This window comes from Idiotropiscis lumnitzeri, chromosome 13 (assembly GCF_059441095.1).
Source record: "Idiotropiscis lumnitzeri isolate Australia: NSW breed Sydney's pygmy pipehorse chromosome 13, RoL_Ilum_1.0, whole genome shotgun sequence".
NCBI classification, from domain to species: Eukaryota; Metazoa; Chordata; class Actinopteri; order Syngnathiformes; family Syngnathidae; genus Idiotropiscis; species Idiotropiscis lumnitzeri.
In genome coordinates this window covers 11292417-11319958 of record NC_142403.1, presented here as the reverse complement: position 1 = coordinate 11319958, position 27542 = coordinate 11292417, and the positions used below count along the sequence as shown (strand labels likewise).

At 42.6% G+C, this 27542-nt stretch overlaps 1 protein-coding gene across 2 annotated transcripts in view; it reads left to right on the top strand.

The window, feature by feature from the left end:
* Positions 1-27542, top strand: part of LOC148324342 (E3 ubiquitin-protein ligase RNF220-like) — a 29406-nt gene that overhangs the window by 857 nt on the left and 1007 nt on the right. Inside the window, exons 2-14 of one of the 2 annotated variants that reach the window (XM_088313331.1) lie at positions 216-817; positions 18311-18440; positions 19223-19265; positions 19355-19447; positions 21931-21973; positions 22276-22365; positions 24477-24520; positions 24841-24928; positions 25494-25590; positions 25871-25930; positions 26037-26095; positions 26183-26270; positions 27030-27138. In XM_088313331.1, coding sequence (XP_088169457.1) covers positions 223-817; positions 18311-18440; positions 19223-19265; positions 19355-19447; positions 21931-21973; positions 22276-22365; positions 24477-24520; positions 24841-24928; positions 25494-25590; positions 25871-25930; positions 26037-26095; positions 26183-26270; positions 27030-27138 — 1539 coding nt within the window. In that variant the 5' untranslated portion in view covers positions 216-222. Of the gene's footprint in view, positions 1-215; positions 818-18310; positions 18441-19222; positions 19266-19354; positions 19448-21930; positions 21974-22275; positions 22366-24476; positions 24521-24840; positions 24929-25493; positions 25591-25870; positions 25931-26033; positions 26096-26182; positions 26271-27029; positions 27139-27542 lie in introns of both variants that reach the window. The other variant, XM_088313330.1, reaches the window with a different exon arrangement.

The window sequence follows — 27542 nt, the reverse complement described above, 5'->3', positions numbered from 1 at the left end:
ATTTAATCCATAATTGGATCCCCTTCAATTCAAATAAATCCAAAACTGATATTGTAAGTAAAAAAAAATGCTCCACAGTTCCAGCAAAGTTATTTTACAAAATGTAACATTGAAGTGATATTGTGATTTTAGCGTGAGTAAAGAAAAACTCTTTGTATCATTTCTGCTTTTGCACTCTATATTAAAACAGTTTCATTTTAATTCTTTCTCACCAGGAGGTGAATGGACCTCCACCGCCCCTTCAAGATGGACAGCTCCTCTTACATGCCCGCTCCCCTCGCTTCGCCCACTCTCATGGTCCTTGCCTCCACCGCCGAGGCCGGCCGAGACGCCTCGGTCCCCTGCCAGGCGCCCAGGCCCTTCGGCGTACCCGCTTCATTGGAGAAAGAGCTCCACCTCCCCTTCCCCTCGGCGTCCTACACCTTCGCCTCCATGTATCAGCGCCAGGGGCCCGTGTCGGGCCCCTTTCCAGGCCGAGATTTCCCGGCCTCCCTGCTCCACCTGCACCCCCAGTTCACCCCACCCAACCTAGACTGCTCCGCCCTGGGCATGCTCCATCACAGCGGGGTCAGTGGCGCCTTTCGACCTTTCTCGTCCCCTCATGATGAGAGGGAGCCTATCGGTTATCACTCGGCCTTCACGCCCGCAAAGAGACTGAAAGGTTGCTTCTCAGAGGTGGAGGGGAAGGACTTTGACTTTAGCTCCCCTGGATGCTCCGTTAAAAGTGGAGAAAACTCAGCGAGGAAGCTGTTCTCCATGTCTGGCCTGCTCTCTGATGGCGAGGCGTCATCCAGCCCAGAAGAGCGCAGGGAGCACAGTGAGTATCACATCACTCAACTTATGCATCTCTTAAACGCGTGCACACGCCGTCTCGCATTTCCCTAAAGGGTCAAGTTGATGTCATTCAGCTCAAAAGATTTACAAATTTGCTGTGCATTGAAAATGTCTGTATGTATTTGTCCACATTTTCTGGGCTTTTAAAAAAAAATAATTATATATTAAATTTTATTTTTTTATGATTTTCTTTTTTCTAAATTTATTTTTTATAATTTTTCATTTGGGGAAAGAAAAAGGGAAAAAAAAGCCCTGTCCAGCTTGTACAGCGCCTCTCCTCAGTCATTTGGGATCTTCTCCAGATCAACGTGACTTTCATGAGGACAAGTAAACCCTATCGAAAACGCAAAAAACGCATGTTTATTGGACACCAATGTAAAAAAAAAACGAAAAAAAAACCATTTGGACACTTTGTATCGCTAACTATGCAAGTCTCTATGAATCTAGAAAATGTGTACTAACTTTCGAACTACTGCTTTCGCTGTTCTGGGAAGACTTTCTACAAAATGTTGGAGTGTGTCATTACGCATCGGACCTGAAAAGTGGCCCAGGCTCGCAATCTCATTTATTGTTTCAACAAACGTTCTTCCACAAATTGCGACATTGGCCCTTTCTTGGTACACTCAGTTGAAAACTATCCCACAAAGTTTGAAATTCATAATTGTCCTAAATATCTCTGTAAGATGAATAACTAAGCTCAGTCGTCCAAGCTGACCTCTTATTGAGTTACTGATTGATTGAGAGCGTCTCTTGTCCACAACACGTGTCTGGTTTTATTTTCTCTTTTGCTGTCCTACGCGTGCGTGTGAGCGACGTTGACACAAATCATGTGAACGGCTGCACTTGTTTAGCTCCGTGATCATTAGCCACATATGACCATTAGGCCTCTTGGTAGTCAGACTTTCCTTGAGCAGCGGCGAACGTATGGCGGGCAGACGTCGGAGGAGTGCGCGTCGGAAAAGGAATGACATCCTGTCAGAGATAACGAGGTGGCAGAGATAGAGGAAGGGATGGAGGAGGATGGAGGAAATGAAAGAGGGAGAACGTACGAGAGAGAGAGACAGAAAGAGCAAAGCGCATCAGCCCGAGCTTCCGCGCGCAAAAACCCTCAGTGCAAATATGGCCGCCCACACCAGACGTCTGATTTGTTGACAAATGAGTGGGAGAGGTGTCAGTCAGAGCGCAGGGGAAGGAAGAGACGCTCCTCATTACTCCCGGGGATAATTGCCCGACGACGCGGGGGCACCGCACCGCACAGGGGAGGGACAGGCAGGAACTAGGGGGAGTCAGGGTGAGGGGGGGGAACGATGCTATGCATGATGGGAAATCAAACCCTCTTTGGCGGTGGCCGCCAAGGGGAGTGCCTGACACTTCAAAGTGTGCTCAGAAAGACAGAGACAAGAGAGCATCCAAAGGCTCGTCAGATCACAAGGGACACTAGCAAAAATAATGACAATGAGAAACAGGGTGAGGTGGGGGGGGGGGGGTGAAGGCAGAAGTGGTGGGGTTGAGGGTGTGAGGGGTACAGATACACCTAAAGGAAACTTTCATCCCACACAAAAGGACAAGGAACAGGAACAAGTTGTCTTAAGAAAAGTTTGCATCTTTTTGTTGAAACTTGACAATTTTGTGTTGAGTGACAAGGCCTGGGAGGCGGAGCGGCGGGAAGGAATCTCAATATGGAATTTTAATAAGGACGGCGAGAGAATGTGAAGCGATGGCAGCCGGCGTGCTGGCGTGAGAGGTGTGTCTGCCAGCCTGACAGTGTTTGCTCGGTGCAGCCGTGGATGCGTGCGCTGCTCACCTCCTGCTTTGGGGGAATCTCATTTAGGGGAGTGTTGACAAGGACAAAAAGGGGGGTGGGCTCACATTTGGGGGTGGACAAAAATTGCAATCTGCTTTTGCAGCTTGATCCAATTAGTCTGGAGTGAAGGCAAAACTTAAGAGCTTTAATGCAATTGAGCTCCCAGCACTTGATGCAAGTCTGACATGCACTTGTTCCTCTTGACTGACTAACAGACAGTCACTTCAGGACCTCGAGATTTAAGCATTAAGCCGGGAAAGTTCTCGGGCTGGGAGAGGTTGCAGACGAGACGAGACTTGGACATGCAAACAAGTTTGAGCTAGACGAGCGAGCGTTTCCTCATTGGTCGACTCGTCTCGTTGGCGAACTTTCTTGCTCACATCCAAGTTGGAAAAGAACATTTCGAGCTGCTTCTTTTTTGGGAGAAATCAAATGTAATGGACAATTACATAAATATTTTCGATGCTGTTGCTCCTAACGCTGAAGCTTTAGGGAGGAGTTTAGTTTGTCTTTCAGCCTTGCCATAAAGCCGGTCAATTGCAGGGCACAAATACGTGTGTTTCGTTTTGAGAAGGCCTGTCCCAAATCTTCATTTTGCTTTTGAAGCCATTCAAAAGTTGACTGGCTGATTTCTTTCTGCTGCAGAACTCAAATGCACCTCATCAACTGAAGGCTGAACATTCTCCTCCATGAGTAAAATCGTGGTTCCGTCGATCAGAGCAAGTCATCCAGGTGCTGAAAGAGCAAAGCGGCCCCAGAACATCACCACTATTTGACGCTTTTTTCTGATATGCTGTGTCGCATTCGATCACGCTGACAAGACAACCAAAATATGTGACTAAATATCTTGCTCATGTGGCATGTCAAGACAGTGGTCATCACTCTTTGAAAAGTCACAATATTTGCTGCAGCTGTGTGCCGAATGTTGCAGGCCTCTCCGGTCAGTGTCCACATCTGGCAAGGATGAATCTCATCATCTGGTCCGTGCATCATGGTGGCAGGACACCTCCATCTGCCCTGTTAGTGACTTCCCTCTGTTGATTTTTCCCTCCTCAGTTTTATCAGTGAAGGTCTGGGATGCTTGGCGTGCGCTGACAGCTGTTCAAACAGTCTCGTTGCCTTTCAAAGGGCAGATGCTTGCAGCCGAGCGAGTCGTGCTTATTTTCCTCAGGGAGATGCTCTCCGCCGCTGGGCCGTGCTGGAACCGAAATGGTTCTTTACCGGGAACAAAAATAGGGAAACTGGAAGCCGGCGGCCAGCTCTGACGGATTGTGCGTGTTTGCGTTTGTGTCATTAGGGTGCCAAAGCGGCTAGAGAGAGAGCCAGATGTTGGACGACTTGCTGCACATTAAACTATCAGGAAACGTCAACTCTTCACCAAGCTCTGAAAGGAGGCAAATAATCGTTGAACAATAATTTAATCATTGGTTTGTACATGAAATAACGCCAGCAGTTATCCAACTGGCGTCAGATAATTTTTTTTCCCCATAAACTGGATCAAACTGGACAGGACTAATTACAATGTTGCAGAAAATTCATTCAAGCTGACTGCAAAGTTGCACATGCAGCTAAAATGTTGTTAGATTTTCAATTTTATTTTGACATAAACTTACATTATACCATGACTGCACCAACTCCAAAACTTTTGTGCATGCTCCAACTCATGACAAAATGAAAGTCAAAAGGTGCATTTGTGCAAAAAAAAACAGACATTTGTATACACGATATATGCGCTGTACAAAATGCTCGGATGGATAAAATTGATCATTTAATCACTGAAGTCTAAATTTTGATATTCTCCAAATTGAAATTTAGTCTCACCTCTACATATCATTAACAATGACGTTCAGACTACATGTTGAAATGCCATTTAAATAAAAATGAGCTGTAAGTAATCGTTACATCACAGGTAGATTTTGAGAAGTTGCTAAGCAGCAACTCCAACTTTTGGACGAGCTGAGTGTCATGTTGATTTTTTTTTTTTTTTAATGGAGGTTCTTTTTTACCTCGGCTAGTTTCGACGTGCAACTGCCGTTTTCGGGAGCTTTGGAAAGTCCACTTCTGATCACTTCCTGGTATATCGTAAAAAAAATTGTTGCTTTTTTTTTTTTCATTTGTTCCAACAATGGAGGTTGCTTTAAAAAGCTTTTTGAAGCTCCCGAAGAAGTTGCACGTCGAGACTAGTCGAGGTAAAAAAAAAACTTCCGTTGTCTGAGCAAATGAAATCAACCATTTAACATAAAGAAGACAAGATGATTTTTTTTTTATTTCACTATCTTTTGTGACGAGATGTTTCGAATAGAAAACAACCTTTTCCAAGGTTAATAGAAGGGGGCATTTATATGAAGTACTTGCTGTCTGATTTTGGCTCGTGGAAATAGAATCAATAGGTGCAAGTTTCATGTTCGATATGTGCCGTGGATTATTGGTGGCGGTGAAACGTGATATGTTAAGCTCGCTGCAGACGTGGCTTACATGGCCCCAAAAGTGTGCGCGTGCGTGTGCATCATCTTTTGAATTCATCTTCACAACATCAAGTTTTCCATAAATGACTTCTTAACAGCCTGAATAAAATTGTCATCCATGAGCAATACAAAAGTATCATTGGCATATTGACGCGTGAATGCGAGCACCAAAGTACGTGATCAAAAGGACAGAGTCTTGTCGTCGACGTCTGCTCGTATTGAGTGCACGAAAGTCAGTGTTTACATCCCAGCGAGGAGATCAATAGCAACCACTCAATTCTCATGCATATACATCTCGTATCTGCTCGCCGCAATTATTCCCAGAATGCACGCACCAACGGCAACACGCATCAAATGCTTATTTAAGCTATGGCGGAGTTTTTTTCATGGACACACATAAAAACAAAATTAAAATACGGTACAAATGTTTTAAGAAACAGCGATGAATGCAATAGCCGAGGCTAACGAAGCTTCATTTTCATTTTTGGACCCGGCCGACGTCCGAAGATTGTCGCCGTGTCGGCCATATTTAGAGCAAGGTGACGGCAGTAGAGGGGCGTGTCCAACAACGTCAGGAAATTGATGCCAAAAAACTTGAAATTAGCGACTTCATATATTAAATGTCGTTGCTTGACTGCCAAGTGTGTTGTTCGCAAGTAAAATCAAACTTGACCAGTCTGGCACAAATAAGCAGAATGTCTCAGATTAGAATGAAAAAAAAAAAATGGAACGAGAGGTCAGCGAGACACACTAAAGAATTGATCGCCCAAAGTGCACTCTAAATATTTAGCCAAATTTATTCTGAACTTCGCATATGATTTTATCAGCATGCTAGAGTTCGACTTTGTTTGCTTCGATTTCATCTTAAGGTCAAAGGTCAAATCCAGCTTTTGACCAAAAGAAAGTCGGAACGTCTGCCGCTCTCTGACTGACCACGCTGGTCGTCGTCTTCAAACGCTCCGGGAGCAACAATTACAATATGAATGCTTGCTTGTGTTTGATGTTTCGCCTCCTGTCGTGACGCCAGTTTGGAAAAGAAGCTTTCATCTTGGCAGGAGGGGGAACCCGTCACTGCTTTTTGCCTCCTTCCCTCTTCATCCTTTCCATCAGGGCCGAAAAGAGCCAGCATGGAATTTGACTTTATATTTCGATATGGCTATTGTGTGGTCGTGCAGTGTACAACTTTTTTTTTTCTCTTCATCTGTCAAACTAAATTCCGCACCCGCTGGTGTTTTTTCAAGAAAAGATTTGTTTGCATTTAATTGGAGTATTTGGGAGGTTACTCAGATTGGGGTCATGTCAGTAAGAGCAATCTATCGTTTGGCCACTTTCAACTGTCAACAAATAATGGACCTGTGTGGAGCTTTTTTTTTTTTTTTTTGCCCTAGCATGATAAGTCGCGACGGATAGAAAAGCAAGTTTCGGATGTAGTAAGATTCCTGTAACTGTCCTGCATGGACTGTGGTCAGTCGAGCAATTTTATTTATTATTTATTTATTTTTTTGCATAAACTAGTTTTTGTTATTAAACTTAAGAATTTAGTAATCTTTTTTTTTTAAATATAAATGTTGCATAACATACAATATATCCTGTAGCGGAATGTTTCTCCTTTTATCATTTTCTTCTGGAAATGTTGTTTCTAAATCAAAAACAAATCTGAGGTCTTTGATGGCTTGTGTTCGCCTTTAAAGGTTCTTTTGTAATAAATGTTTTAACGGGCATGGCCTTCATTCTTCAAGACTTGCTTAACATTTCACTCAGCCTATATTCTGAAAGAGCGGGCACTGGCAACTATTAATATTTTTTTATTAAGGAATGTTACTGCAGATGTGTGTGTGTGTGCGTGTGTGGGGGGGTGTGTGGGTGTGTGTTTGTCTCGCAGTTTTCTACAGGTTCAATTGTGTCTCCAAAAGAGTGCGTGTCAGGATGTGGACCACACGGGCTGCCGGAGACAGACAGGAACTCTATAAGTCTAGAAAGCGGCTTTTACAGTAGCACGGGGACACACATGTGTGTGTTTACGTGTGTTTGTGTGCTCTGAGGTCTTTTTGTGGTGACCATCAGCACCTGTTAGACCATCGCGAGTCATAACACATCTTGTCGTCACTGCATCTGCCTGCATGCCTCACTGTGATGGCTTCAGGGGAGGGAGGAGGACTTAGGAGGGGTGGTCATAATGAGTCCAAGGCCCAGGGGTCTTTAAAACAACACCCTGGTTTTAACAGAGGCTGCCTTTGCCTTCTTTTCTGTCCAAGTACCTGATCAACCTGCATTGCAGCTGCTTCTCATCTCACATCAAAGGGCCACACACGCGCGCACACGCACACACACACACACGTGTGCAAATGTGTGTGCATGCATCGGAAGGAGTCGGGGTAACGGCGGAAGGGGGATTTCTGGAGATCGAATCGTGTCTTCCTCAGAAGTGGCACGCCGCACGCACACAACATCCTTCGCCTCGTCCCCCGAGCCCAACAAATCAGCGTCGGGCCCATCGACATGTCACAGAGGGCAAACGTTGAGGTTAAACACATGCTGCTCACTCGGGGTGTTTCCGTGTGTGTGTTCCGTGTGTGTGCGTGTGTGCGCCTTGTGTCACAGACAGACCTCATTACAGCATGTCGCTTGTGCTTTTTTTTTTTTTTTTTTTTTTTTTGCGAGTCTTCCAGCTGTAGAGAAGCTTGACAAAAGCCAAGTGTGTCAAAAAAGCATGCCAGGCTTGATGGCTTTACCTCCTCCAGTGCACAATCTTTTCGACATCGTTCTGTGACTTTAAGCCATTGTTTGCATTTTTTAAAAAGTATTTCATCAAAAATGAAGCGGCTTGTCAAGATGTACGTATGCGTGAAAAATGATGTTTAAACTGAACTCTTCCAACTTGACACGTTACATACTTATGCAAGGAAAAGTTCATTTTTGCTCAGCTTGCGCAAGCTGAATATACAGGTTTAAAAAAACAACTAATTTTTAAACCCCTCATTGAAGTCAAATTATGTTTAATAAATCATTTATTGTATATAATGATTATTTGAATAACACAAAATTTTCTCAGGCCTGAAAGAGAATTCTGTTCATCAGAATGCACAACAATGGCGGCGCTCCGTACCAAATAGGACGTTCGTCTTGATGCTCATTAATATTCATGTCACTTGTATAAATTACAAGCTCATCAAAAAATGTAAATGACATTTTTATTAATAGTTGTACAATAGTGTATTCTTTTTTTCCCTGCGAGATTAGCTTTTATGTGCATTATTATGTTATATTATGCTACGGTTGGTTAGCTGTGCCTGTTAGCTCGATTTGCTAACGTTAGCTTTCAAAGCTCTTTTAGTGTGTCATCAGCTGTTGTTTTAACCATTTTAACTTTTCATTTAGTTTAGCAGTTTCGGAGGTTGGGGTACAGACTTACTAAGCAGAGGTTTGACGGAAAAGTTTATTTATTTATTTATTTTTTATTTTTTATTGAGCCAATGTACGGAAGACTATCTTCATTTTCAAACGCACATTGAAAAGCCGCACCGTTCAACGACACAAAATAGCCACTTACCGTGCACAACTGACGTTTGCAAAAAAGTATCCTACAATCGCCCGTTCTGCCTAAAAGGTCAAAGTTGACCAGGATCGACCCCTTCGTGTCGCACAAGGAGTGTAAACATTCTCCCCCATTCCTCCCGAGTTAGGGCGGGCCATATATCACATGCTTTTATAATTGGTAGGAAAACAGCCGTCCAGCAGTATATAACCTTTTATGTGTCGTCTCAACTCTTTATTATGGTGCTAATGAGTGGCCAGACATCAGGATCTGAGCTGCAAGCCAACGGGGAGGAGGGGGCCGGTTTTGAGTAGGGGGTGTTGGTCACTTTGCTAAAATCCGGCTGATTTACCACTCTCATAAATACAGTACACACAGGAGCTCGACGCACTGACACACAACAGAGGGCACGCATATTTACACCGGAGGAAATGCGCTTATGCGGCCAATTTCTCACACACATGCGCACACACACACACATTGGCTCAGCAGTGTCCATTACAAGCTGCCATTAGTATGGAGATTGTGCTAATTGTCCCCGTAGACCACACAGGCAGCGCTCGGCAGACCGGCTGTGAGGCCGCCGGGCCGGGTCAGCGAGTAGATTCCGTTTCACACATCCTATTGTCTCAGCCGTCACTCTATTAGTGAAATTACCAATCAATCATTTAATCATTTTGGGATGCATGCAGTGCATTGTTTCAATGCAAATTGTACCAATGGAGCACTTAAAGGAAGGGGAGTCATTTATTTGGATTATTTTATTTGCTTCAGGAATTGGTATTATACGTGAACATTTTCATATATTTGAACTTCAGACGAGTGGTTAGCACAGGTGACGCGCAGTTCTGAGGTTGGGGGTGTGAATCCAGTCGATGACCTTCCTGTGTGGGTTTATTGTCCACATGTGCTCTGTGCGCGTAGCTCGCCTCGCACCCAAAGTCAGCTGAGATCGGCTCAAGCAAGTCTGCCACACTGATGGGGATGTTGGATAAATTACGTATTAAATTGAAAGCATGACATAATTCTTGTTTTGAAAAAATGTTTTTTTTTTTTCAAATTTCAAAACGGCAAAATCGGAAAACTTGAACCAAAGGTGCTTGAGAAAGGAAAAAAAAAATAATGCATCAAATACAGACTTTAATCATCAGAGAAAAACAGATGACAATAAATATTAAATCCAACAAAATCCAAATGTGCAATCAAGATACAAAACGATAACGCTACGACACCACACATTAAGGACAATTATCTCAAATAATGCTGACTATACACGATAATCCGATAATGATCATGACAAAAGCTCTTTTTACAAATCTAATTCAAAATATTTGGGAATGAACCTCCAAAAGCCGCGGACTCTTGGCGAGTCGTTTTGGCTTGTGAGCAGCAGCAGCTCAAAGCTTCTTATGTGTCGAAGAGTTTGAAGCGATCGCAGCTCCCTAGTTGACCTCGCTCAGGGAAAAGATCTTTACCCGCAGGCAGCGCCGCAGGCCTTTTTGTTCTTCGTCTTTGTTTGCTGACAGGTCGGAGGGCCTTGTTGATGGGGGTTCACCGAGATTACCTTTGGTGTGTGAGTGTTTGTGGAAGCCATGCACACATTAGTGTGTTGATACAGACATGTATCTTTGGCATGCTTACATCCTGAAATCCTAAACGCGGCGATTATGGCGGCATTTCCACATTTTAAGTGAAAGCCGATATCAGCATTTTAGGACTGTACATATATAGCTCCACATCATTTCCCTTCAATAATTTGATGCTGATATTAGGATCGACAAATAGAAGCGATTGGCCGGCAACTAGTGATGGGAAAATTAAGCTTTAAATTTGCTTCATGAACCAGCTGCTGTATTTTTGAGTCCTCTAGATGGCACTGTTGGTTTAAATAAAGGATTTTAAAAATGGCAAGTCAGTGTGCTTTCAGCCCAATGTTGAACAGAGAGTGCCATCTACTGGAGTCCAAAAATACTACAACTGGTTTATGAAGCAGATTTGAAGCTTCATTTACCCATCACTACCGGCAACCAGTTATTATGCCCACAGCGACCTCCATAATGGATGGGTCGAAATAGAGGAGCACATTTAAAATAATTCCCGATGCCTTTGATGTGGATTTGATTTGCAATGGATGTTTCATAATGTGTTCATTTGTTGTTTGGCCTCACATCTGTGATCAGCAGATGTTGGGCTGGCATTCACATGACAAAGCATTCGGTCCTTTTTATGGATCTGAGTGATTTTGACAACACCACAGGGAAGAAAAACACACAATATGATGCCATAGAAAGTATATAGACTGAGACAGAATCTCATTTTTCATAACTAAAGTCACGAGGCTCTGAGTAGTCAAGCAGACAAACTTGCTTGAAAAGTATGTTCTGAACCTCCAAATGTTGTCAGCTTTCACTATTAAAAATAACTGGTCAGTTTCAAAAACCCATTGGACAGATAAAACATACCTCCACATTTCGATGATTCGTATATTCTTTTCGAGCGCTTTGTTAAATGTGAGGTCAAGACTGTTGATCACTTCCTGTTCAATATACTTTACGTCTTCCGGCAGATAAGCTCCATCATGTAGTTTCTGATCCAGACACAATAGCATCGTTTGAGGAAGTGTGAGCAAACCAAACACAGGTGCCTCCCTCACAAAGTGCCGCCAGGTGCGTGTCCTCTGACGGTGCCAGCAGCAGTCAACATTGTGCTTTGGACAGTATCCGATGTTATCTGGGTGAAGAGGGGGGGCGAGTGACGTCTTAGCGCTAGTGATGTGTTGCGATGAGGCTTGGAAACGTCACGAGGTGCGAAACGACTGTTCTGACTTTCTGACGGGAAAGACGGATGCGGGACGTTTTGTGGTCATGTGCCCGTAGACAACATATTTTATTTGCCTTCTTGGCGTATGCTGGTGCTTTTAAAGAGCTTTCAACTCACCTGTGGAGTGTTGCGTCTTAATGACGAATATCATCACCTGCGCTACATGTCGTATGAGGGTGAGCTGGGTGAGCAAGGGGGAAGAAAAGATTTCTTTGGTGACGGGGATTTGTTTCAGTTGGGTCAAATTTCGAGATGACTGGAACTACATCTGCTGTCAAACATAACATTGCACATTTACAAATTAGTTGTAAAGAATCCTTTGGGGTTTAAAAAAATTGTAGATGCATTATTAAATCTTGAAAAATGTGCTGGTTTGCAATTTTATGGATACAAGTAATGTGTGCACTCACCCTAATCAGACCTTTGCCAGGAAAATATTTTTAAATCATTTCAGAAAATGCCAAATTAAATCAAAGTATTTCAACATTGACTTAAAAAAAAGCCTGAAAAAAAAAATCTATTTAATGTATGCAACAGTGTAATTATTATCCCATAGTGAGAACCTGGCGGGCGACAAAGTGTGCAATTTTTTTCAAAAACAGAAAGCGATATTTCAAACTGATTTGATCGCGATTGAAGACGTGAAAAAGGAGGAAGTTGTTGGCATCATGGATGTTGGAGCATAACATGCTGAAAATGTACCTCAACGATCGTTCATGGAGTGGAGACGAGACCCATCGAGATTGGATAAATGCTAAGATATTTATGAACCTCCTGTTATTGTTTGATATTTGCTGTAAATGACGATGCGTTAAACGCGATAACGACAGCAAAGTACAATAGCTGACTCGACTTTCTTGAAACGACGTCACTCACCGGCGATTGCTGAATGGCTCTAATTATAAATCTGGGTGGGCTACGTTAAAAAATAAAAAATAAAATAAAATAAATAAATAAATGACGGCAGTATGCTTGAAATAGTTGTCGTATTACTGAAAACATGGTTGGCCAAGTTCCAACAAGCAAACGAATGGTTAAAGTTTTTCAAAAGCTGCTTTTTATAGTTGATAACTCTTCACAAGCCATAATCATAACTGAAATAAAAATGTCAGACACCTTAAAAAAGAAATTGTGATGTCTGCAACATACAGGACCATTACTAAGAATAAACCTTTTTTTTTTTCAAGTTGTGTCAAGGAAGAACGCTACCTGAAAACTGAGAAGCAGCGAAGAATCACAACTTTTTCTTAGCTCAAACAAAACTTTTGCATGTGATGGCTTCCTTGCGTTGAGACAGATTCAAAAGGATGCACTGTGATGCAACGTGACAGAAGATTTCAGAGTGATGACATCACAATAAGTGACAAGCCACCGGTGAACTGCGCTTTCACGTTCTACGTTCTCGCTTGCTTTCTTGTTCTTGTCAGACTGATGGCACGGCAAACAGATTGGCGGAAGGCACAATTTGGCATTTTGTTGCCGTGAGCGAGAGCTCCATTTCGTCTCACATGCAAAAAAAAAAAGTTTTTGGGAAGAAGAATGAAACAAATTGAAATGGATGCACCTGAAGTTTTAAATCTGTTTGCAGATCAGCGAGGAGCATCTTAAAAGGGATTGAAACGATTTGCATTGTTTGGAATTCGTAAGGATTCCTGCAAACAAAAAAGGGGAAATCCTTTTTGTCAGCAAGAATGAAAGAACAACTTCATTCTTGAGTGATTCAAAGAGCTCCAAGTTGCTTCTCCTCTCGCCTCTCCCAGCCGTCTTCGGGGAAGTAGGCGGGGTTTACCCTGAAAGTGTTGCCAGCCAATCACAGATAATCTAATAATCGTGTTTCTATTTTCAGCTCTCTACGTGTCACGATGATTAGCAAGTCGCAATGGCGCAGACAGTTCAGTGGATATCCGCTCACAAAAGTTTGAAGGGTGCCAAATTAATCTAGAAGTGCAATCGCACTGGTCGCAGTGTTGCAAAACCAAAAGGGCGGAGCTAGTGACCCACTGTTGATTAACCAAAAGAAGCGGTCGCTCACTGCGAAGACGTTATCTTTTTGTCCTTCAATTTTGTCCTTTGTGAAAGGAAGGTATGGAAGGTCATTGGAGTCCAAAATGTTTTTGATCATTCGTGATTGTTGACCGTTGCACTTTTTTGCTCATTCTTTGAAATCGGTGGTAATGACCGAAGAAAAAAAAATTCTTGAAGCTGACGTGTAGATTAGTTGTGAGTGAGAACATAAGTAGCTTTATATCACAGCAAATGGCCAAGGACAGCTCCTGACCCGCACTCGCTCTCTCCAATCTGTAATTCACTATCACAGATCATTGAGCCATGCATCTCAATGAGCGCCAGATTGATTAGCTGGAGCAGCGCCGAGGCAGGCTTCGATCCCTCGCCCGCCGGTCTCGGGAAGCGAAACGCGGCCGCAGAGTCCAGAAGGCATCCCGTCCGCTCTCCATCAACGACATGATTGGACTGGCGCATGCTGGGCCACACCCGCAACTGATTGAACAATTGTGGTGACTCACGGCCAAGATGAGCGAGCGAGAGGGCGAGAGGGAGACTGAGATCAATTTCGGGTTGTGTGCTGATTGACCCGTGGTCAAAGAGGTTATGTCCATTGATCTGGAGGTCAGGAGACAAAAGGCATTTTGCCTGCGGTGCCTCACAATGAGTCCATTTGAGCGTTAGCATTCTTGTCCATTTGCACCTGGAGCTTTTTTCATCATCTGCTTCCCGAGGACTTGGGGATGTTGCCTTCCATCACATGTGGCAACTTCACACGAAGAACTAACGAGGACAAAGGCTAATCAATGTCCGACAAGAGCTTGATACAGATCTTATTAGTCAATGAATGATCATTAGCGATCTAACGAGGCAATGACTTGTGCAAGGGGCAAAGGTTGCTGCGGTTGTGGCAAGTGTCTTCAACGCATCGCGCACAATAGATTGCTCGGTCTTTTTGAAGGATGCCAGAATGAGTTTGGACACAAAGAGGCGATTTAAGGTCAAGAATTCCGTCTTCTTTTGTTCCAGCTTGTAACAGTGCTGTCACGAGATTAGCAGAGCTCAGATATCTCAAAAACGGGCGTCGTGTTTGAAAGCAGCTTTGAAAGTGGCGGAAATGCCCGAGCTGGTACCAGATGGCCTGTTATGTTGCTCATTAAATAGCAAACTTCTCAATAGGCCATTATTTCCCCAATAAAAAACAAACGCATACTTTGCCCTCCCCCCGCTTAGCGCTACCTCACAGACGGCCAAAAATCCTGACGAATATCCTGCGTGATGCTTTTAAATTGGAAGCAGGCGGTCTCGTCGGGTGTGGCACAGGTGTGGCGGGAGCCAGTTGCTTTTATAAGCCTTCGTCTCCTCTGAAAGTGTGCCAAGGACTTGCCTACTTACCAACCAGCGCAGAGTTCCACACCAGACGTTAATTGAAAGTGCCCCCCCCAACCCCCCAAATCTCAGCATGCCTACTGCTTATATAGAGTCTATGCTTGTTAGCGCTTTATAGAGGATTTTCTTTTCTGATGTGCTTGAAGGAATTGTTTGATAATTGGGATAATGGTGCCGCTCGGACTGACTTGTCTCAGCACTTTGTGAAAACGCCGGCGAGCGCCAACGCAGCGTAAGCACCGTCTCCTCCTCGGTTTGTTTGCTCGCATGTCTCCTGCCATTCAAAGCTGTCCGGTTTGCATCATGTCAATCAAAATTATCCCGCGTGCACAGGTTTGTCGCCAGGAGGAATGCGTGGGAGGGGGGGGGGCGCTGGGTTTGGCGTTGTTCGTCACCGTGTAGAACAGCCTTTTCATGCCCTAGCATAATGTCAGCGGGTGACATCCCGGCCTGATGTGATGTGGCATTCACTAAAGGTCACGTTAGGCATCGTCGCTCCGTCCGCATCTGCTGAAGTGGCAGCCGTCATATGGGCGCTGGCATCGGCCATTACCCGGCCCCTGAGGGGAGGGGACGTGATGTTTGGAGGATTTGTTTGATCTTGTTTATGCACGCCTGACGACCGGACATTGTGCAGCTGTGACTCGCGACGCACATTTAGTTTAGTGATAGACCAGTAGGCTTTTTTTTCCGATACCGATTATTAGTGGTCAAGAAGGCCGATATATTTGAAGGCGATATTCATTTGTTGAAAAAAGGGATCAAATATGTCAACATTTTGAAAGATAAAAAATCTAAAACTTGACTTAGTTTAAATGCCTTTAAGCACATGTTTTTAAACAAATTTAGTGATTTACATGTTAAAACTTTTTTAGATCTTGTAAAATAGATAGACTTAGTTTTAAAGTTCTAACAAAAAGAGCATAGAGCTCCCAAGCTTTAGTTCAATGAAAACAAGCATGTCTTTAAAGTTTACTACGGCAAATAGTTTTCTTAGTTGTGAGTTGAAGTAGACTGACATTTATTAAAATGTTGGCAAAGTCTGTTGCCTTTCCTTCCTCTGCTTGTGTGACCTCTCCCGTAGTGCGTGTGACTCGAGGTGAAAAAGCAAACAGGCAGCTTAGTGCTGATTGGCTGCTACTCACACAAGAAACCAATCAGATGGTGCTTTGGGCGGTCCAATCTGCTTCTGGAGGCAGGGGCACCAGCACAGCAGAGATAGAAGTATGCCGCAGCGAGCCAAATGAAACCAGCTTTTAATTTAGCGACCTTGAAAGTAAAAAAAAAAAAAAAAAAAAGACAGATGCCAAAATACGCCCCGATAATTGGTCTATCACTATTTAGTTTTACGATGAAATTTAGACATTCTGACCCGCGGCTTGGTCTGTGATCCCTTTTTATGATTGAGAAACGTTCCAGAAAACTCCCAACGTGAGCAGTTCAATGGCTTGTCATCATCAGCCACAATTTGGTAGCGACTGCCCATTCTTAATGCGTCTGCATTTACTGGTCACACAACAACTTGATCGCAGCAACTGTAAGCACTTCACTGTTTTGCCTCGTTTGCTTCAATCCTTGGTCACTCAACCATTTCTCCCATACAGTCCGCATGAATTTTAACACTCAATTAATCAGCCGATTGTGCTTTCTGCATCGTGACAATCAATCTATTGCTCGACAGCACACTTATCACCATCCCCGACCATGTTTTTGACCTTTCATTGTGATGCACATGATGTTTATAGCCATGACACTTGAGGTGAACAATTGAAGCCCCGAGTGTATCCTAGGCAGCCAAAAAAGGAGGTTCGGAACTGGCGAGACGCCTCTTGGAAAGAGAAAGGAAACAATCAGGGACGCTAACGCGGTGAATCCATTCGATGATCGGCCCTTCAAAGTGGGCAAGACCCAACAACAGCGCGCCAACAATCCACCCGAGCCAGTTGCTGTAGTGAGGGAACCGTTTACAAGCAGGTTTTACAGCCCCCCGTTGTGTGTCGGAGACCCCCCAGGCTGAGTCTGACTCAAAGTGACAGCGTTTATGTGGGCAGGCAGGAGACGGGGGTTGGAAACGTGTCAAAGGAGTGGCGGTCGTCAACCAGCCACTGTCACTTCCAAGCAAACGCGCTCCAACAGAACGCACATTTCATCCCATGTTGGTTGGACGCGCTTTGGGGAGAGCAATCCCAAAAGTGGGCCAATAAAACAGCTGAAAATCAAATCCCATTGCTCTTATCGCGGCGCCATTCGGAGACGTTATCTGCGCAGGTAATGCGGTTATAAATTCAATTTCAGCACCGAGATTTCATTGTTTACTGATGCCGACGTGTTCCGGGCGGCGGAGCGCAGAAAGGGCGGGAACGTTCGATGCGTGTCGGGAAAAGTCATTTAGGCTTCCACAAGGGGATGCAAAAATGGTGTGATGGGGGCGGCAGCGGCGGCGGCGGCGGCGACACGCACAAGGAGAAGCCACTCTCACCCAAGGACACCACTTTTTATTTTACACTCCATGTTTTATTTAGAGGCAGTTTTGGCCTATTTAGTTGCGGATCAAGTAGCGCTGTTAATGCCGTTGGGTCCCTCTTACAAGCACTTTTTGTTTGGAGAATGTGATAATCAGGCGCTTCGTCTCCACAAACCTGTCCAAACCTGCTTGTTATAATCTACGTAGTTTCAAACCGATAACCATCGGCTTTCCGTCTTCTGTACAGAGATGGCAAATTAGGTACGTCTTGCCTACTAGCGCCCGGTGATTGATGGCTTTCAGGAGTAAATCACCTCATCTACTAGGTAAAATCTTGATATAGTGGAGCTCCTCGGGATCCCAGCTGGCTGCTTATGGCGGTAATCCATCAGTGGGGCCCAATGGGCCGAGCGCTCCTCCTGGGTAATGTTCCTATTGACAGCCTATGATGTCCACACGCTGACGGCAGCACGCGCGTGAGTGTGTGTGTGTGTGTGTGTGTGTGTCCGTTTCACTCTTTCCGCCACTATCTGTCAGTAAGATACGTCAGTCTGCAGGACACACACACACAACCACACTGGAACAATCATTGTCTGAACTTCTCAACAGTAGCAAGAAACTGTAACTGAAAGAAACTATCAAATATTGCTTTTGACGGGGAAGTGAAGTAAAAAAAAAAAACAAAAAAACAATCTATGTTCCATACACCCTCACTCGTCTTCATATATTCTGATTAATATTATAATATTTTATTATAGATTTGTGGAATATGAATTTAGAAGAACAAAGCAGCCATTTTTTTCTCCAATTGAGGGGCAGGGGGTGGTTACGCCCAAACAGGCAGATTCACGCACGATAATTAAATTTTTAAAGCACACATCACTTGTTTCTTTCACGAAAACTCTTTTGAGTTGATGTTTGTGTTATGTTCTACAACTCGGCGACATAACCTTTTAGCACTTGCGTCTCCAACTGAACCTCTTGAATGTGTGCAGGTGGCAAGGTGAAGGTGCTCTACGACGCCGCTGCTCCGGTGTGTCCCGTGTGTCAGAGCGTTCTGCGACCAGGCGAGCTGCAAGAACACATGGAGCAGGAATTAGCCAAACTCAGCCACATTCAAATCAGGTGCCACCATCTGATCAGCCTCTCAACTTCTACATTTGCATGTTGCGACATCATTATTGTCGTTCATTTATGGATTATGACAAACACATGACAACTTCCCGCATTGATTCTGCTCTACAGTCCCGATCATGAATACAAACAGTAGCCTGTATCGTTCCCTCAAATAGTATGTCCCGTCTTCCCTGTCACGTGTGTGCGACGTTTACAAGCTGCCTCATTGTTCCCAACATATTTCATATTTCATATTGCAGGCTTCAGCCTGCAGGCGACAAATCAAACAGCGGGCAAATAACGGCCCGCTAATAGATGCTTGGAGGCTAACACGTTCGCTTGTGCTCACGCAGAGAGCCAAATATGAACTCGCACACACGCACGCACGCACACACACGCCGCTGTTTTGACCATAAGAAGGATCTCTCCAATAAAGACATTACACTCCAAATCTGCTTAAAGACCACTTGGTGGACAGTAATGGTTTCAAATTGAACTTGGCCCACAGAGACACTGTTTGTGCGTGCGTGCGTGTGTGTGTGTGTGTATATATAAACAATGTAATAAACATGTATCCCAGTGTGTGCAAGAAAGATTGAGCGAAAAGATTTGAAAGGAGCTTATACACACTCTTCCGGTGCATGCAAATGTTGACCAGATAAGTTGATGTTTATAAAAGCAGATTGTGTTTATTTTACCGCATGTTGCTTTTGTGTGCGCTTGTCTAGATTTCATATTGTTTATTTGCATGGGTGCTCATGTTTTTATTTCCCTTTCTTCTTCTCCAAAAGCGTCACTTCGGTGCAGCACGACCATCTCATGAGGACGCCGGAGGTAAACACACGTCGACGATACCGCGTTTATACCTTTGCCTTGAATCGGTTTCGCCGCAACGCTCCTGTGTGTCTCCTTTTTGGTTTTAGTCGCTTTCATTCTCTCTGCACATCAAACGCGAAGGAGCTTCTCCGACGTCACCCCCTCGAGCGGCTGACGACATCCACTCTGATCGATATCAGGTAAAGTTTACCATCAAAACTTGATCTACGGTGAGGACTACAGTTTGTGAGGCCAATACTAGAAACATTCTTCTGATAAATAATCCTCCATCCATTTTCTGTCGGACTTGTTGTCCTCATTCGAGTGGCCGGTGAGCTCAAAGCGATCGCAGCTGACTTTTGGTGAAAGGCTGTGTTTACCGTTGACTGGTTGCAAGACAATCGCAGGGCACATATAAACAAACTCCTTCACCTTCACACTTATCGACATTTCTTTGGATGAACCTAAAACGTGTGTTTTGGGAACTCGGGAGGAAGAAAACTCGGCGAGAACATCCAAAGCAGTCAAGATTCAAACTCAGAACCTCTGAATAGTGTCAACAATGACGATGACGAAAAAAAATATATATTTTTTTTAGTTTTTGTCATCTAAAATTAGACTAAAACTGTCACGAATAAGAATGACTAAATTTGACGAAGACTAATGAGCATTTTCTTCCCAAAAAACTAAAACAAAATCTAAAATGAATGCCAAAAACAGCTCTTGCCTCTGAAATGTGAGGCAGTCGTGCTCACTGCTAAATCCCACAGTTAGATTGAATTTACGACAAACATTTTGTTGATTTCCCTGGTCACAATATTAAGCACAGGTGTTGATAATGAGGTTTTTGAAACGTCATTTTACACAATGAGGGGCACAAAATTTTCGAAACCCAAATAAAACAGATGTTGATTTTATATACAGCTGTGCCATGGTAATGTGAAATCTGCCATTATCGTGCAGATTTCTTTTTCCTTTGTATTGGATCTCCTTACATTCAGGGGTACCTAATGTTGTGGCCAGCGAGGGTTCATTGATTTTGCAGGCGTTGCCTCCAAATGTTCTGTTCATTAATGCACTCAAAAAAAAAGTATTGCTCTGCTAGTCGTTCGGGACGTCATAAACATTGTTGCCGGTCTTGATGTGGTGCCAGCGACTCAGCAGTTTTATGAGCTCCGAGTTGATCACACGCCGCAGCCAACACTCACAAGTAATATGTTCATCAGTGGTAGCAGTCGTTTAGCTTCTCACCGAGTCACTGTAAGGAAATAGAAGAAATCAAATGCAGATGTCAAAATGAGCTCACACTTCCTCTGGTGGCCAAAAGGCTGCTTTTGCGACTGCGCGTGCTTAATTTAGTGTAAATGTGAATAACAGAGTGATATTTTTCATCCAAAAGTAAAAATGGGCCAAAAAACAAAAAAAGCATCAAGGCCTGCTTTTTCATCCCCGACATGGAGTTGATGTTTGTATATTGCTTTGGATGTCACACAAATAAAGTTACTCACAAAACTATATACAATATTGTGGAGCCAAGATTTTTTTTTTTAATTCATGTTCATCAACATTGTTATAACGGAGCGATGATTACAGTAATGCATGAATATTGTGAGGAACGCTTCACAAAGGCACGATCGTGACAAATATAAATGACATCTAATAATTCAGTCTTCTGATTGGTGTATGCCAAGTGTGTCATACTTTTATTTTTTTGTGGGACATACTGTAGTTAAAGTTTCCCTCAGGTGATGCAAATTACAGCTCAGATTATTATTATTATTAGTAGTAGTATTAATAATAATATTAATATTAATATTAATATTAATATTAATATTAATATTAATATTAATATTAATATTAATATTAATATTAATATTAATAATAATATTAATATTAATATTAATATTAATATTAATATTAATATTAATATTAATATTAATATTAATATTAATATTAATATTAATATTAATATTAATAATAATATTATTTTATATATATATTTATGTGACTTGTCGTATCAACAAAACCTACAGGGGGCCAATTGAATAAATTGAAGTAAACTGAACGTACGTCATGACTGTGAAACAAGAGAAATGTCCAATCGCTTCATCATATTATTGCATGAACACAACACATTGATGGAGAACGAGTTCTAAAATCAGAAATCAAAGGAAAATGTGTTTATTTTAAAAGGGCTTTGTATCCAAAAAAATAAATATTGCAAAGTAATCATTTATAGTGAGGTCATTGTGAGATTTTGTTTTCACTAATTTGTAGTGAGTAAGTTGAAAATGACACATTGCTTTATCTAAAATGATGTGGCTGGCCTGTGCTGAGTTTAGTAGAGAGTTATTTCTGTTGCAACTGTCACCCTCTTCTCACATTCAGGCAATGTGGCACTCAAACTCACATTCACACCAATGCACGATTTAGTCTTAAAAATATTTGGGGGAATATGTGAGGAAACTGGAATCAGATAAAAATCACGGGGAGGAGGTGCAAATTGCAAACAAGAAGGCCCGAACAGAGATTCCAAGCCAGACTTCAGAAATGTCGGACATACATGTTCACCACAATTTTCCCCTTGCTGCATAACACCTGGAAATCTTTAAACACAATTCCAAGACAGAATTATTTCAATTACTCATTATCCCTGATGACATGTTGTTTTTCTTTATTGCAGACTTTTCTGCGTGTGCGGGCCAACAGACACACAAGACTAAACGGTATGTTAATGCACGCTCACCAGAGCAAATATTTTCCTTCATTGCTGCTGACTCAACGTGCCAATAAAAAAAAATAATGAATAAATAAAAAACGAGAGAGATTCCAACAACTTTGCACGATATGCAGTCACCTTCCCTTTTTGACGTGGCCATTGTGTCGTGTTGTGTTGCGTGCACACATCAGCCCTTTTCCCCAGACGCGAGCCGCCACCCCCTCCTTCCCCCAACCCCAACTGGCCTAGCGCCCACACGAGCAGAGGAGTTATTAACCTTTCAACTTTGACCTCTTGATATGTTAACAGTCGACGACCTCTGCTGGTGCAGGTGCTACGTCAAATCGGCCACATTACGCCCCCATGGCGCAGGAGCTCACCTAGACTGCACACAAGCTGGTAAGACGCAAACGCAGACGCACGATTTGAGGACATTTTGCTCCGCCCTCATTTGTCATCCGTCAGTTTTCGTGCCAGACCGAATTGAAATCAGTCAGTCATTACCCACGTCTGCATATAGATACTGTATATTTTTATATGTATCCATATTTATATACTTTTCATATTAAAAAAAAAAAATAAACTATGTTAAACAGTAAGTAATGAGTAATTGACATTAAAATATTACCACGGGGCATTTTCCATATTAATTGAAATATTGTATATGTAATTTATGATGTCAAAGGTAATTAGTCACACAGAGTGGATGATGATCCAAATTTCTTAAATTTGACTTCAAATAGATAAAATACTCCAGTGAAAGGTGGTGCATTTATTTTTTGCCCTCATCCAGCCCATTTTTATATGTTAGCATATTTCACCAAAGATGATTTAAATGTTCACCTCATCGGCAAGCTTTGCTCAAGCCCGATACCGATTTTGATTATTCGAATGAGGGGAACAAATAAAACAGGCTGACGAGGACCGCACTTGGACACCCGTACTTTGAAGCCATTTCTGACTCAATCACAATCCTGGCAGATACATGGCCTAAAATTTGCAACACACATTTTGTGATCATGCCTGAAAGAAAGGAATCATTCCCACATTGTCGAGCTTTTTCACTTTCAAGCTGACTCTTCAAAGTGCCAACGCCGTCCAGGTCTGTTAGCCTTTATTGGGCTTTTAACAGCATGCCATAATGAGCTTCTAAATACACGTCAGACGAAGACGATTGTGCTTGAGTGAGTGTGTCTTGTGTTGATTAATCAACCTCTCACTTTTTCTCCTCTCTTCTTCTTTCCTCTTTGATGAGCTCTTCCTCATCTATGACCGCCTCTTTAACCCTCATTATATTTGCTGGCATGGCGGGGCTCCGGGTCACAGCCACCAGCCCCGGTGTGTGTGCGTGCGTGTGTGGGGGTGTGTGTGCGTGTGTGCGTGGGTGCGTGTGTGTAGCATACCACCACCGCAACCCTCCGTCACCCCGCTGTCAGAGCCACTGTCATGCAGAAATTAAGGGGCCCTAAAAGCTAATGTCCCTTGCTTGCAATCTGCAGTCAGTGTGGTCCCAATGGGGAAGGGGAGGGGTGTGCTTTGGGGGGGGGGGGCGTCCACAGTTCTGCCATGTTAACTTTTATATCACAGAGGAAAGTGGAGGTGCAGTGACACACAATCATTTTAGTGTGCCATGCTCTTACTGTACGTGATATTTGTGATCAGGATGTGCGTGTGATGTAATCATGCCAACAGGCGGACAAAATTGCGTTCCCAAGGCAACGACGATAATATGCAAGAAGGTCATTCAAATTCCTTGTTGCTGTTCAGCAAAAAAGCACACTGCTACAAACTTTTGCCCTTTGAATCCAAATATATAAGAGTAGTTTCCGGACTGTAAGGCGCCAAAAAAACAAACGAACAAAAAAAAAAAACGACATACAAACCACATCTGACTATTAGCCGCAGTTTTCTATGTTTAAAAAAATGAGTTGTTTATTGCATGTAAAGAACAATTTTGTACTATGAATGCGCATAAAGGTACATAAACAAATTTGCTAATTAAAACAGAACAGACCCAAAAAAATCGAGATTTATTTAGCGTATTTTATGAACTATAGTGCGCCCCTACTGGTGAAATAAAAATCCACAGAAGAGTTGCACCGTTGTATTAGTTAGATGGTTCAAAATCTAGGAAAAAGTAGCGGCTTATAGTCCGAAAAATACGGTAGTTTTATTTTTGTTGTTGTATCTCTGAGAGTCATCTTTTTTGCATCCAGAACACAGTTTTTTTTTTTTTTTTAATGGCATTCAAATTCTCTGTTAATAACACAAGCGGAGATCTGTAGCTGTCCCTGAAATGTATGTCTATATTTTATTTTCTTCACTGATTCAATGTTCATTCGAAAGACATTTTATTGGAGTTGACATTCCTTTATTGAGCAGTGGGCTACATGGTTTATTTCATTTTAAATACATTATGCGTTATTGAGATTTCCGAATAGATTGTTTTGTTTTTTTTTGTTTTTTTTCTGCCCAGTCAATATGGCCTCAACTTTGTCTTTTGTCCTCAGTCAGGATCAGCAAAATGAAGAGGAGGAAACCAGACGACGGTCAGGTACGGTTGACTTGATCTTTTTTTTTCCCCTTCATCTTTTAAAAGACAGATGAAAGCATACTTTGTGACATTTCCGTTGTCATTGGAGAGATCCAAATACAAATATCAGCGTGTCCAGATTGATATCGGACACTGTTGGCTGCCTTTGTCCATGCACCATCAGGATCACTGTCATGTCTGCATGTATTCATGGGAAGACACTTCACTTTTTATGAAAACGCTGCCAGAGGCTTCTGGAAGCATGAACACAATCATCCGAGTGTGTGCTGGTCACGTGTGTAAATGCGCTCTCTTTGTGTGTGTGTGTGTGTTTTGCTTAGGAGGTCCCTGCAGACACGACACCGTCGGAGGATGAGTGGAACGAAAGGAGGAAGATCCAGATGATGTCGCTCGTCGGAGGGTTCAAAGGTAGCCGTGTGTTTGTATTTGCGTGTGTGCGTGCGTGCGTGCGTGTGATGCTGTGCATCGGTCGGTAATAACTTGACTGAGCGGCAGTTGTGGAAAAAGCACTGAACTTTTCAATCTACATTACGGAGGAAGAACATGCCTTGAAGGTTAGCATCTGCGCAATGACATGATCTGACATGCAAACTTGTCACAAGATAGATTCGCTCAACTGAAGAGCATGCTTTGCCCTTGAGAAACTGGAAATAAATTTTTTTTTTAAAAAAGATTCGATTTGTTATGAAGGCATAGCAAGGAAAGGATATTGCAAAATGTTTAAAAAAAAATCAATCACATATTCAGTCAATCTATCACAAATCAATCATGAAATGAACAAGCACAGGAATAGAAATAAGCAGAGCTGGGCACTTGACCCTTTTTTGACGGTCAGTCGCCCTGCCCTCAGGCCGCGACCTGGGTAACCTTCCGGCCTCGACCCGCCGGCCTCATTCATAAAAATTGTCCAAATCCAAAATGTCGCTCTCGTTCATAAGCGCATCCCTTTTATTATCCCATTTCCAATCCTCAGGGTCAATGTTGGTGAGCAGCACGTCCAAAGAAGGTCGGGACAGCGACGCAGACCTCGACGTGGATGGAGACGACACCTTAGAGTACGGTCGAGCACAGTATCCTTGAAATCTTAAAATTGTCCGTCTGTCCTTCACTTGAAGTCACCTGTGACAGTAATGTGGGCAAGTGATATAGGAAACGCGGCTTTAAAAAAAAACATCTTTTTAATAACAAAGAAACATCCTGAAAACTGTGATAGGGATTTTTACAAAATAACATTTTCTCCTAAGTCAGGCTTGTTGTCATCCTTCAAATCTCCTTTCAAACTTTATAAGACAATATTAACTTGCAGTCATACAAATTCTTTTAAGCCTTTTCCCTCAGCTTTGACTTTAGATACACAGAGACAGACGTGATCGTTTGCTCTGGAGAAAACAGCAAGGAGACAACAGCTGAGTATGTTTCTTGAAATCTCCAGATCACTTTGAAGCTTTTTCACCTTCAATGCAAAGTTGACTGTGAGCTGCGTCTGACTTTGCGTTTCTTTGTTGTTGTGTAGCAGTGTCGGCACATCGCCTGACTCTGGAGTCCACCGGGAAATTTCCAAATGGTCAAACGAAGGTATGCCGGCCTCAAAGGAATGATGAGAATGACACGTCATTGACAGCAGCTCACGAAGAATTTTTGTGTTGATGTGTGTCCATGTAGCGAGTCCGTCCACCAGCGGCGGAGATAAAGTGAAGGATGCAGGCGCGCCTGTCCTCCCCAAAACCTGCAAAAACCTTGACGGAGACATGTAAGATCACAGTTTGTGGCATTTCAAGGCTTTGCTCTGACGATTATTTGACTTGGAAATATTACAATAAATGGAAGCATCATATTTGTGATGGATTGAAACGAGACTTTGTGTGGCGGTCACTCAAAGCACACTTGCGCTTCAACACCTGCCGATTCACATCGTCACACATTTGTTTTTTCTCAGTATATTTTTTTATATTTTCTCTTTTTTTTTTCATCCCCACCCTGCCCTATTTTTTATATAGTATGTTGGATTTTTATCAGCGTTTCTCATAAAGACTTTTGGATTTCAACTATTCACCCCCCCCCCCATGCATCTCAACAGGCATCAATAAATGTTTTGCAAAACAGAATTTTACATTTTGTTGCCAATTAAGTAATCCCCAAAGTTTGCAGTTGATGCATACAGATGAAAGAGCAGCAAAAATTAGCTCATGATGCTGACAACCTTCACGCATATGAAACTTGATTTCAACTTATAATGACGTATGCTTCAACAATGTTTTTGAATTAAAAAAAAAAAAAACAGCAAAAATCTGTCGCTGTGTTCACCATTAATGCAAAGTCCCAAACCACACAGCACCCCCATGATGATAAATGACAGCGCATGCAGTCAATGTGATTGCCGCTAAATTTCATGTTCACTGTCCTTGTTGGCCAGCCAATCATTTAATATGTCTTCCATTTATAAATGACGATGCAGCTTCTAACTCGCGGTCTCTTGTGTGTGTGTTCGTGTGCGTGTGCGTGCGAGAAGGCTCTCTGAAGACTCTGCGCTGACATCCCTGGACGCACTTAAATCTCGCATTCGGGATTTGGAGAAACAATTGTGGAAAGGAGACAAATTTAAATGCTTGATCTGTATGGTGAGTGCACGCCTTCTTTTTGGGCCGCTTGTTGACACAGACGTATTTGTAATTCCGAGGAAGTTTTTTCTTCCTCAAAGATCTTGAAATGTATCTTTTTTTTGGTTGTTGCTTTTGTTTATACCCAAAATAATAAAATGTAAAATGTACAATGTACAATTTAGATTTTATTGGGACGGCAACATTTTCATATTTTTGAAAGAATCTAAAAAATACATAGATTGGGGAGTTGTAATTCATCTCTGCACCTGTCACTGTCACCAATTTGAAAATTCTATAAAAAAAGGTTTAATTCATTTATGTTTGATTTATATAAGAACCTCGTCACTGTTGGCCAAATGTTGTTTTTATCAAGTTAATTGGGACCTCAATTTTTTTTCTTTTCTTTTTTCTTTTTTTTTTTT